This window comes from Chiloscyllium plagiosum, unplaced genomic scaffold, assembly GCF_037043375.1.
Source record: "Chiloscyllium plagiosum isolate Xiang-an unplaced genomic scaffold, Cpla_swu_hap1 HiC_scaffold_21, whole genome shotgun sequence".
In the NCBI taxonomy this organism is placed as follows: domain Eukaryota; kingdom Metazoa; phylum Chordata; class Chondrichthyes; order Orectolobiformes; family Hemiscylliidae; genus Chiloscyllium; species Chiloscyllium plagiosum.
In genome coordinates this window covers 33,836,729-33,849,973 of record NW_028270159.1, presented here as the reverse complement: position 1 = coordinate 33,849,973, position 13,245 = coordinate 33,836,729, and the positions used below count along the sequence as shown (strand labels likewise).

The window sequence follows — 13,245 nt, the reverse complement described above, 5'->3', positions numbered from 1 at the left end:
CCACTCATGCTTGACATCTCCCAGAGGTATGCAAAAAAAACTGAGAGGAGTTACACAAACCCAAAACAAACAGGATATAAATTCAAAAAAACTTTGTAATTCAGCTATGTATATCAAAAATCAAAAAGATTTTAAATACAACTATTTTCGGAATTCTTCTCTCCTTCCCATTCAATACTGATAGCTTAAAAAGGAAAAGAAACACAAAAAAGTGTATCAGGATATTCTACATTTTGGCATGAAAATACATATACTAAAAAAAACTCTCCTTATTCCACTTACAGGGGCCTTTGTTCAACCCAATCCTTCCCAAATTTCCATTTGTTTGTATTGGTAAACATGTATTTGTTGTCAGTAGGCATCACACTGCAGTAATTGTACAGCTGTCTTTGCTTTACTAATCAATTGTATTCCGATCTCCAAGAATCTTTGATAGTTTTGATTAATAAATAAACTCATGCTATGTGACCACCTTTTATATGAGAAAGTAAACAGAATATGCTTTCAAAACATTTGTACAAGTTGGATAAATTTGTGTTATTTTCTATTCTCTCAAGGGACCTGGGCATCACTGACCAGCATTTATTGCCTGTCCCTAGTTGCCCTTGAGAAGGTGGCCGTAGGTTGCCTTCTTCGCTGCAGTCATGTACTGTACGTAGACCATAATCTCATCAGGGAAAGACTTCCAGGATTTTGACCCTGCACCAGTAAAAGAACAGCGATATTTTGCCAAATCAGGATGGTGAGCGGCTTGGAGGGGAACATGTACATGGTGCTGCTCCAAAGTACCTGCTGCCCTTACCATTCTAGACAGAAATGGTCATAGGCTTGGAAAATGCTAATGATAAGAAAGTGAGGTGAATTTCTGCAGTGCATCTGGTAGATTCCATACGTGTGTCAGTGGTGGAGGGAGTGGATGCTTGTCGATTCATCTTAAGAGGATTTAACAAAATGAAATAGGAAGGAATAACAAACAAGTGAAGAGTCCTTTCACACAGGAAGTGCAAACTTGTCACTTCGAATGAAAGTTTACATCAGAACACAGCCTGGTCTTCATTTTTTAGAAGACAAATCTGCAGTGTTCCAAAAACTTTTGGTTTCTATTTCAAACCTACAGCATTTTAACATTTTTTTTCAAATCCTGATTCTGGATTATAACTTCTACACTTAATTTTTAATTTGAGAGGATATAAAAACTATAAACTGATAAACATTTCAACATTAATGTTAAGTTGTGCTGCATAGAAATGTTGAATTTTTTCCACTTGCTAAAATAAAATCTTTGGAAATCTGCAAGAAAATTACTCAATGGCCAAATCAAATGTTTTGGGGAGGGGGTGGGGGGGAAGGAATTCAGAATAAGTTCACTCAGTAAGACACAATTCTTCTGAGATCAAGTCTTTCCTTATGCCTGAAATTGCTAACCTACATAAATGATTAACTATTCAAATATGAAATGCACAAGGAGACTATGACATGCATTTAAATCCCTAATTCACCTTTTAAGGTCACTCCTTCATTGGTCAAGTGGTCAAGCAAGAGTCCTGACACCTTGAGTGCCTCATGCTCAATAGCCTTAGCCTTTGTGTACATTACAATATCAATTATACCAACGTAATGTGCAATAAAATTACCAGCACGGTATCATACTGCGAAAGCATGCAGCCAGTATGCCAACTTTTCCCAGATCATCAATGGTCATTCTTTCACTCAATTCTTTCACTATGGCTCCATACTTTGACAACTTAAAATTAGGTTATCAACTGGCGAAAATAAATGCAAACTGTAAAACAGTCAGTAGTTTGAAGGAAAGGCCTATAAATTTAATTTGTGCAAAGCTGTGTAAAATTAAGATGGTATACGTGGCATTACTGAGCTAGAGATTGTAAATTTGAAGGATCTAAACATTAAATTAGTACGCATTTTAGTAGTTCTCTACAATTCTGATAGCATAATCATTATGCAAACAAGTACCTCAGATCATTCGCAACCATGATTCTATGACAAGTTTCAAATGCAAAATATGCCAAACCAATCAATCGTGCTGGCTGTAGACAGAATTCAATCTGTTCAGAAAACTGGAGGACTAAATTCCATCAACACTCCAGAAAAATGATTTTCTTTCTTGAATAATTGTTTGTTTTGTTAATATTCTCCAAAATTACTATCAAATAAGTTTTTTTTAAACTAACTCCTTTGCAGACTGGAAATTTCATATTAATAAGCAAAAGCTGAAACTTCTTACTCATCCATGATTGTGCCACAAATATAAATCTCATTTAATTTTTAAAAGTAATGCCATGGTGAAAAATTATCAGCATTTTCAAAATAGTACTAGTTGTTCAATTTAGTTCAGATTTTTGAAAAGTTTTAAATAATATGTGCTTTTCCCTTACAGTAACCATTAAAAGAAAACATTAAGGATCTCAATTTTAAATCCAAAATAGCTACTGACTACAAGACAAAGAGATCTAGACACCCTGGATTGCTGCCATTTTTAAACGTTTAACATATGGAACAAGAAGTGATGACTGAAATGAATTAATCAGTACACTGACCAGTCTAGCACTGACATTGTACGTTACAGTTTTACCAGCAATTGAACAAAATGCAAGCACTCCCAGAATATAAACGTCAGGATAGAAATATTGCGATCAGCTGACTGACCGATTTGAATGTAATACGGGACCATAAAACCCTCAGGAACACAAAGCCAACTCAATGTTCTCCTTCAATCTCTGTCAATCTTGCAATATTTCTATACAATTTATTAATATGTCAGTCACTTCTTTGTCTCATGGAAACAATAAATAAATAATGTAAGAAATTTTGAAACTAACTCATTTCAAGTTGCTTACAATTAAAGTGAAAATGTCTATTTAACATCAGTGGAATTATTTAGGCAATGACATCATGGGAAAAGAGAATTTACAGCTTCAACATACAACGAGTGTGTGAGGAAAATTCAAACAATGATGATGCTCAAGTGATGCTAAATTCTGAACAGCAACCAATCTTTGTTCATTCTGTTTTTCTATAGAAAGATGCTGGCACATCCTGTTCACTTTAATGATAATCCATTTAAATATAAACTTTTGCTGAAGTAAATTTGCCAAAGTAGTGAATTATTTTCATTAAGATTTATTTTAAATATTGTGAATTTTCATATACGTCCCTTATTGTTTGGTAGCTTAATCTTTTTGAGAGCTTGGTAGAGGCATCTTATATATGTATCTTATATTTTTGAAACTATCTGAGATGAATCAAAAGCTCAACCTTTAATGTAAGAAAATGTAAATGGTGTTCCAAATGTTTTAAAAATATTCTTGGACAAATTTTTCTTCCTTAATGCCAATCAATCACAGTTCAGTAAAACTAGAAATGTTTGACTTACCATGTAATTGTACATCAGTCTTCTAGGCCTCAACTGCATTTTTATTACATCCTTTGTATCAAATGCTATATTTTTCTCTCAACATTTTACTGCAGGTAATGACAAATATGATACAAGTGACCAAAATCAGTTTAGACAATTTGGTACAGGATGTAAAGTCTCAATGACAAATCCTTACCTCACTGCTAGTCTTCTGTGGTGGGAATATAGAATTAATAAGAAATCAGGACAGAAACTTTCATTTACTGATCATATATCATCTCTCTGTGAAAGATTTTCAACAATAGTCCTGACAAAAATAAACACTAAAATAAATTTGATAATTATCACTCTCTACAGTGCGCTTTATAATAAACGTTTAGAACTATTACAATACGCAAATTTTAATATAAAATTTAAACACAAATAAAAGAATTATAGTAATGAAAACCAAAATTACCAACATTACCTCAACTAAAAAAGGTAAAGTCAATATTGGTGGAAAGCCACTTCACCTACTTTGCTGAGATCTAGTGCAAAATGCAAGAAATCTCTATCCACTGGCTCACCTGCAATTCAAATTGGTTAAGCAAGACTAGAATGACTTTCATATGGATATAGGATCACAGACTGCAATGTTTTAATGTTTAATGATGTAAAATATCTTCTGGAATGATGATTCTCATGCTCTATTCTTGTCCACAATAAAGCAGTATCCACAATGACATTTGCATTTACATTAGATCTCAGCATTAGTACAGTAGCTAGCAATCTGAATTCAGTCAGAACAATCTGTGTGCAAGCCCATTCACCTGACTGCAGCATAAAGCACCAAGTATGATGTGACACTGCAGAGCATTATCAAGATAATTCTGTATTGTAGGAGAAGCCATCCATTCAGATAAGACACTGAAGCTTGATCTGGTTCCTCACTTATTACAAACAAATTTGTTGAATGCATAAGTCATTAACAAGGCCAACATTTATTGTCCTTTCCTCATCACCTTGGAGATGCTGAGTTTACTTCTTGAACAGCAGGAAAGTTCTACTGGTGTTCTGGCCAACATTCATTTCTCAATCAATCCCTTAAATATGTTGTCCCAGATTTTGCTGCAGAAATAACAATGAGGTTATTGACACTTACCATGACTGAAGAGTTAATCACACATGTTCTGTTATACATGGAATGCAGAAAGCTGCTTTTCCTACTGTTGCCCATACTCTTCCAAAAGCATCACAATAATGGTATCTAGCCAAGAGACAACATTGAAGCAAATGGAAGGGCATGAAATAGGACCATACTTTTACTAAAATTGTCTTTTTTAAAAATTCCACCTCTCATAATCACTGAAAAGCAAACACTTCCACGAGTATGGAACTTGATTTCTTTACACCAATTACTTTTGAAGCTTTAATGTTTTTTAAAAAAATGTTTATCTGTCTTGTTTTTTTAAAAATGCTCTCAATTCAGACTTTCTATCCACCTCCTTATTTTGCTGCCTGTAAATGATTTGTCATTCAACTGTCCAAGGAGACGCAGTTTCTTGCCCTCTCCTCAGAGTTGCTGGGAGCCTTAGAGAGGTTGCTGCATTGTTTCAAAGTGCTAATAATTGTAAACTTCAGTGGAAAAGACCATAGAAAGTATATGGGCAAATGCAATAGTAATAACTGGATTGTGCTACTGGTTCACAAGAAACTGGAAAATCCTAGTTAGAAACTGCTAATTTATTTAGTATTGCTCTCTGTGGGATTTTGGTTCCCATGTTTACCACCACACAATTGGTTATAAACTGCTTTGTTGTATCCCAAAGTGGTGAAAAGCAGTTGGTAAATGCACTACTTCTTTATCTTAAGCCAACACATCAATACAAATGTTGTCAAAGTGGAGTTACCTCAGAATTCAAATTAACAGAATTTCCACATTTATATTTTCCACATTTTGAAACATCCTCCAATTGCTAATAAAAGAGTATATAATATTTGGTAGCTTTAAAAATATTTCAAAACAATTGAAAAAGTAGATACTCTGCTGCTAGTAAATATTAAGACAATTGTATTTATGCTCATTGTCAAAAACATGATTTGGAGATGCCGGTGTTGGACTGAGGTGTACAAAGTTAAAAACACCAGGTTATAGTCCAACAGGTTTAATTGGAAGCACGATAGCCTTCGGAACGACACTCCTTCATCAGGTGATAGTGGAGGGCTCAATCCTAACAGAAATTATAGCAAAAATTTACAGTGTGATGTAACTGAAATTATACATTGAAAAATTGATTGTCTGTTAAGCCTTTCATCTGTTAGAATGCAGTGATAGTTTCACTTCTTTCATGTGTAAATCACAAAACCTTTTTTATATAAAAAAGTTGCATTCTCAGATTAGCTGTTAACAATGGTGATAGATAGACAATATGTTGAAGGTGTTAGCCCCCTGTGTTCTCTGTCTATGCCATGATGTTTCAATTGATTCTAATCTTAAAAAGTGAGATAACGAAGTTTTACATAAATTCATGCATCTGTATTTATAACCACATCAGACAGCTAACCCTTTAATAAACTCTTCAAATTGTCAATCCAGTGACTTTATAGCGAGTTTTGAGAAGATTTGCAGCTCAAGTTGAGGTTCTGGATGTAGGTTTGCTCGCTGAGCTGGAAGGTTTGTTTTCAGACATTTCGTCATCATACCAGGTAAAATCTTCAATGAGCCTCTGAATGAAGCACAGGCGGTGTAGCCAGCTTTTTCTTTATGCTTTGGGTTTCCTAGGGTTGGTAATGGCATTTCCTGTGGTGACATCATTTCCTATGGTGATGTCATTTGCTGTTCTTTTACTCAGGGGGTGGTAAATGGGATCCAAGTCAATGTGTTTGTTGATAGAGTTCCAGTTGGAATGCCATGCTTCAAGGAATTCTCGTGCGTGTCCCTGTTTAGCCTGTCCTTGGATGGATGTTTTGTCCCATTCAAAATGGTGTCCTTCCTCATCCATACGCAAGGATACTAGTGAGGGTGGGTCATGTTGTTTTGTGGCTAGTTGATGTTCATTGTAACCTGGTGGCTAGTTTTCTGCCTGTTTGTCCAATGAAGTGTTTGTTACAGTTCTTGCAAGGTATTTTGTAAATGACATTAGTTTTACAAACAGAGACACATACGAGAATTCCTAGAAACAAACATAAATAGGAGGCAGGCTACAACACCAGTGCTTCATTCAGAGGCTCACTGAAGATGTTGCTAGTATGGTAATGAAACGTCTGAAAATGAACCTTCCAGCTCAGCGAGCAAACCTACATCCAGTGACTTTATAATTTACCAGTTGATATTGATGGGTTGCAAAAAAGTCAAGCATTAATAACGCACAAATAATAGCATTAAGGGTTATATCAATTAACTGCTATTGAAAGAAAATCTTTCCTGTCATTTTCAATTCCTATAAACATACGACAAGTTTTTTTTACGTTAAGGGTGAGAAATTTAAACAGCTTATCATTTAATATTTCTAACAATCTTAAATATCTTTAGAACATTAAGTCTACTGCAAAAAAAATGCAGTACACTGCAGGATAAGGCCCTTGCTCTAGAGAATATAGGAGAAAGTGAGGACTGCAGATGCTGGAGATCATAGTTGAATGTGGTGCTGGAAAAGCACTGCAAGTCAGACAGCATCCGAGGAACTGCCTGACCTGCTGTGTTTTTCCAGCACCACACACTCAACTCTAGGGAATATAGGCCCATGGCAGACCTTGTCAAAAGCTACACCAAAGTCCATGCTGAACTACATTAACTGCACTCTATCGCCATCTAGTAACCTTCTCAAAAAACTATTTCAAACATGCCACACCTGATCCCCTTTACACCCGACAGAGCTACGCTGCCTGTCCTTAATTAATCCTGGTCTTTCCAAGTGGAGATTAATTCTGCCCTTCTGAAGTTGTTTTTACAACAGATCCCTATCACCGATTTTAAACTCACTGGCCTGTACTTCCCTCGTTAAATCCCATCATGATTCTTCAATAACGAATCACATTAGCTGTACTCCAGGTCTCTGACATGTCTTTGTGTCCAGAGAGGGTGTGAAAATTAATGTCAAAGCCTCTGCAATCTCCTCTCTTGCCTCTCAAGGCAGCCTTGGATACATCTCAACAAGCCTAAGGTCTGAAGCAATTTTGAGCCCATTGAAACCATTAATACCTCTTCCCTCTCAATTGTAGTTTGCTGAAGCAGCTGACAGTCTTCTGTGCTGATTTAAACACCTACATCATTCTTCTCTGTCAGGAATACAAACGTAAATTAGTCCATTGCAACCTTACATCTTCCAGCTCTACTCATGGTTTGCCGCTTATGTCCCTAATGAGCCCCACTCTTTTCCCAGTTATTTTGCCCATAATTATACTCATATAATTTGGATTTTACTTTCTCCATCAATTTGTTTTTTCCATACACCCCTCTTTACTTTCACTATTTTTTCTAAAGAAACACCCTGCACTTTCCATATGTCTTTTGGGATTCTGGTGTCGAGCCCTTAGTATTCAGGATAAGCTTCACTTCTTTTTCCCCTGATCCAATCCTCTACACTTCTCAATATCTAAAATTCTCTGAAATTTTTGGTCCCTGTCTTCACCCCTACAAGAATATGTTTGACCTACACTTTCCCAATTTCTCTTTTGAAAGGCGGTCATTGCTCAGATGTAGATTCTCCTACAAGGAACTGCACCAGTCCACTTTGGCCAGATCCTGCTTTATCATATTAAAATCAGCCTTCCTTCATTTCAAAACCTTGAGTTCTGGTCCATCTTTGTCCAATACTGTGACTAATTTAAATCTTAGTGTGTTGTGCTCTCTCACTTGACACTTTCATTTACCTAACTCTGTGCCCTAAAAATATGTCCAGCACAGCCCAGTTTCTTCTAGGACCTCAGCAGTTCCACATATTTCAATAAGGACATAATACTTTAACTACTCTTCCTAAAATTCATTAGTTATAAATGCTTTTAAAAATAAAAGAGTCTCAAAACGGGAAGACAATGACATTCTCCACAAAGGAAAATTTCCTGTTCACCTGGGAAAATTCAAACCTTGGAAAATGTCATGAATTGTACTGTTAATAAATTAATGAGAAAAAAATATTGCCTGCCTTCAAGATCCATTTCTTCCCCGCTCACTTTTTAAGCAACGAGGAAATATTAGCTGACAGTCTTTGTGGCTGACGTCAGCATAACCAAGCACACCATGAGAACAATTTGGACCTTTAGGGAATATAAATAATTACTATGGCATGAAGGCAATTAGGAGGAAGTTTAAAAACTGGATAATACTATATCTGCTGAATACTTATGCACATCCAATGCCTCATCAATTGAAACTATTCATTTCTTGGCTAACTTTCAAAATACTCGTTGCCTGTGCTACTCTGCTATCAATAAGGAAAACTGTTTGAATGAACAGCAGAAGTCAAGACAGTTCACTCAAGTGAAACATTTATATTTATTCTTCTCACTCGCTTATACCAATGGTCCTTTGCAATCCATGACTGAAACAATAGAAAGGTAGGCCCAATTATTGTCACTTTTCTATCATGTCTAACCGTTGCTTTGCTAGACATCTTTCAAGAATTCTTTCCTCTTTGCTATTCTCTCGGCCTTCAAAATTTCTCTCTTATGTTGGTTCAATTGATAAAAGCTCCTTTTTCTTATTTGCACAAGATGATGTTTAGCATTAACCCTCTAAAAATCAGGACACTGAACATTATCTATATGTTAGGTGACTTATTTAAAACCCTGCTCACATTCTGGTGTAGGAAAGAAAGATAAATCACTCTCTCTCTCTCCCTCCCTCCCATTACAGTGTTAATAATTTTCACAGTATATTAAGCAGTAATTATAGAATAATCTCTGATTCTCAAAATATTACTACAAATATGGAGTGCCATGCCTCATAACACTTTATTTTCAAAATAACAAAAGTTAAACTTCTTTCTAAATATCACTGTCTTAATGTGTAATTTGAAAACTTATAATTGTTAAACTAACTTTTACTAACTGTTGTCTGATCAACCTAAAAACTGAGTTTTGCTGTAAGGTACCACAGATCCCTAACAGATTATGCAGAATTTGGAAGTCTTTTCAAGATAGGATAAATGGACTCTCCAATTCTTTGACAGCAGCTTTTCTGCAGTCAGTAGCAAGCACTAGTTATTTACCACTTACATAAAATATGGGTAATTCTGGCTAGGAATGTCAAAATCATAGAAACAAAACCAACCATTTTTCTTCCTTGGAATTTTCAAACTTTTAAGCATATGGAATACAGGATGAGCCAGCTATTTGAATATAAAATTGGATCAAAGGTAGGAGAGCAAGGGTGGTCGTGGACTGTTGCTTTTTGGACTGGAGACCTGGGACCAGCGGTCCTTGCCACAAGGATCGGTGGGTGCTGGGTCCACTATTTTTTGTCATTTATATAAATGATTTGGACGTGAATGTAGGATGTATTGATACTAAGTTTGCAGATGACACTAAAATTGGTAGTGTAGTGGACAGTAAAGGTTACCTCAAAGTACAAAAGATCCTAGATCAGATGGGCAAATGGGCTGAGTAGGGGCAGATGGAGTTTAATTTATATAAAATTTAGGTGTTACATTTTGATAAGGCAAATTAGGGCAGGATTTACACAACTAATGGTAAGGTCCTGGAAAGTATTGCCGATTAAAGAGACCTTGGGGTACAGGATCATAATTCATTGGAAGTGGAGTCATATTTAGACAGGATAGTGATGAAGGCGTTTGATATGCTTACCTTTCACAAGTTTTGAAAAGATTTGTAGCTCAGGTTGAGGTCCTGGATTGAGTTTGCTCGCTGAGCTGCAAGGTTCATTTTCAGACATTTTGTCACCATTCTACGTAACATCATCAGTGAGCCTCCGGTGAAGTGCTGGCGTTATGTCCTGCTTTCTATTTAAGTGTTTAGGTTCCGATGGGTTGGTGATGTTATTTCCTGCTTTGAGGATGTCATTTCCTGTTCTTTATCTCAGGAGATAGTAAATGGTGTCCAAGACAATGTGTTTGTTGATAGAGTTCCAGTCGGAATGCCATGCATGTCTCTGTTTGGCTTGTCCTAGGATAGATGTGTTGTCCCTGTCAAAGTGGTGCCCTTCCTCATCTGTATGTAAGGATACTAGTGACAATGGGTCATGTCTTTCTGTGGCTAGTCGATGTTCAGGTATCCTGGTGGCTAGTTTTCTGCCTGTCCAATGTATTGTTTATTACAGTGCTCACAAGGTATCTTGTAAATGATGTTCATTTTGCTTGTTGTCTGTATAGGGTCTTTCAAGTTCCTTAGCTGCTGTTTTAGTGTTTAAAGGTCTCCTTTGACGTAACAGCCCTGTTCATATCTATCAACATCAATCTGGCCCAGGAAACACTGGTTACACTATTAGAAGACCTAAAGATACATACACCAAACACCACCAACTTCATCAGCAAGAACATAGTCAAGCTAGTAGACCTATGTCTACGACCCACTTCACTGAATAACAAAGCCAACAGACAAACCAACAAAACACCCATGGGATCTCCGATATCAGGGTTCTTAGCAAAGGCAGTAATGCAGACACTCGAACAAACAGCTCTACCAATCATCCAACCCAAACTTTGGGTCCGCTACATCGATGACTTTTGTCATCACAAAACAAAACAAATTAGAGGAAACCTTCAAGACCATCAATAATATCCTTACTGGCATAAAATTCACAAAAGAGAAGGAAAACAACAACAACAAACTGCCATTCCTAGATGTCACAGTAGAGCAAAAAGTCAATGGAGAACTTCAAACCAGCATCAATAGGAAAACAAGACTTGTGCCTTTATGTGTGCAGTATTCACAATAAAGTGGATGAATTAGTCACACAAATAGATATGAATGGGTATGAGATTATTGGAATGAGAGAGACATGGCTGCAGGGTGACCAGGGATAGGAACTGAATATCCAGGGTGTTCAGATTTTATGACAGACAGATATGAATGAAAAGATGATGGAGCACGTTGCTGGCTAAAAAGGAAATTAACACAATACAGGAACAGGATATTAGCTATGGTGAAGTGAAATCAGTATGGAAAGAGCTTAGAAACACCAAGGGCAGAAAACAATAGTAGGGGTGGATATAGACCCAAACTGTAGGGGTAATGTTAGCAATGCCATTAAGCAGATGTAAGTAAAATTATGTAAGTAATAACAATATATCTGCAATTATGGACAACTTCAATCTGCATATACTTGGAGCAAATCAAATCAGACAATACTGCAGTGGAGGAATGTTCCAGGAGTGGGTATGGGATGGTTTTCTGGGTGAATACATTGAGAAACCAACAAGGGAATAGGCCATCCTAGACAGGGTCTTATGTATTGAGAAATAATTGGCAATTTAGTTGTGCAAGACCATTTGGGGAAGCGTGACCATAATATACGAATTCTTCATTAAGCTGCAGAGTGACATAGTTGATTCCGAGACTAGAGTCCTGAATCTAAATTAAGAAAACTACAATGGAATAAAGCTTGAACTGGCTATAATAAATTAGGGAACTTTACCTTAAAGGATGTCAACAGATAGGTAATGGCAAACATTTAAAGGGCATATGGAGAAAATACAACCATTGTACATTTCTGTTGGACCAACAATAAAATAGGAAAGGAGGTCCATTCACGGTTAACAAGGTAAAATAGGAATAGTATTATATTCATGGAAAGGGCATATAAATTGACAAAAAAAAAACAGACCTGAAAACTGGGAGTAATTTAGATTTCAGCTGAGAAGGGCAAATAAAGTATGGCAAGTTAGTTTACGGGGACATACAACCCAACTGTAAAAGCTTCCGTAGTTATGTGAAGAGAAAAAAGAGCATTAAAGACAAATGTAGGTCCCCTTACAGTTAGAAACAGGAAACACTGCAATTGGAAACAAACAGGTAGCAGGTCAATTAAACATAAGTTTGATTCTGTCTTCACAAAGCAGAATGTAAATAATGTCCCAAAAATGTTGGGGAACATAGGGCTTAATGAGTGCAAGGAACTTAAGAAAATCACTATTCATTAGCACAGGGTGTTGGGGAAATTGATGCAATTAAAGGCCAATAAACCCCCAAGGACCGACATCTCAAAGTACTTAAAGTACCCGAGAAAAACTAGATACATTGATCATCTTTCAAGTTTCTGCAGATTCTGGAACAATTTCTCCTCTAAAGGTAGTCTTACTGATTTAGTTGGCTCTATCTACATACAGATTAAAATACAGATTGGAGGGTAGCCATTGCAACCCCACTATTTAAAAAAAGTAAGAGAAAACAGGAATTATAGACTGGTTAGTCTGATAGGAGTAGTAGGGAAAATGCTAGCGTCCATTTTAAAAGATTTAATAGGAGAGCACTTGGGAAATAAAGACCGGATCAAACAAAGTCAGCATGAACTTGCGAAGGAGAAATTGTGCTCGATAAGTCTTATTGATAAGGGGAAGCCAGTGATGTTGTCTACTTGGACAGTTAGAAGGCTTTTGATAAGGTCTCACATAGGAAATTAACATGGAAAATTTAAGCACATGGGATGGGGGTAGGGTACTGACATGGATAGAGAACTGGTTGGCAGAGAGGAAACAATGAGGAGGAAGAAACAGATCTTTTTCTGAATGGCAGGCACTAGCTTGAACCCCCAGCCTTTCACAATATATATGAGTTACTTGAAAGAATTAAAGGCAATACCCCGCCAAATGTTCTGTCGACACAAAAGATAGGTGGATGGGTCAACTACGAGGAGGATGCAGAAACACTTCAACGTCACTTGGACAGGTCCAGCATGTAGGCAAATGCATGCACAGATGAAGTATAATGTGAAT

General features: G+C 36.6%; 1 protein-coding gene across 9 annotated transcripts in view; it reads right to left on the bottom strand.

Annotated features, from left to right (window-relative positions):
• LOC122564772 (histone-lysine N-methyltransferase EHMT1-like) overlaps positions 1-13,245 on the bottom strand; it is a 144,565-nt gene that overhangs the window by 117,512 nt on the left and 13,808 nt on the right. The window contains exon 1 of one of the 9 annotated variants that reach the window (XM_043719977.2): positions 4,518-4,607. The exons of 7 other annotated variants lie outside the window; for them this stretch is intronic. In XM_043719977.2, coding sequence (XP_043575912.1) covers positions 4,518-4,592 — 75 coding nt within the window. In that variant the 5' untranslated portion in view covers positions 4,593-4,607. Of the gene's footprint in view, positions 1-3,394; positions 3,425-4,517; positions 4,608-13,245 lie in introns of those variants that run through there. One more of the 9 variants, XM_043719979.2, reaches the window with a different exon arrangement.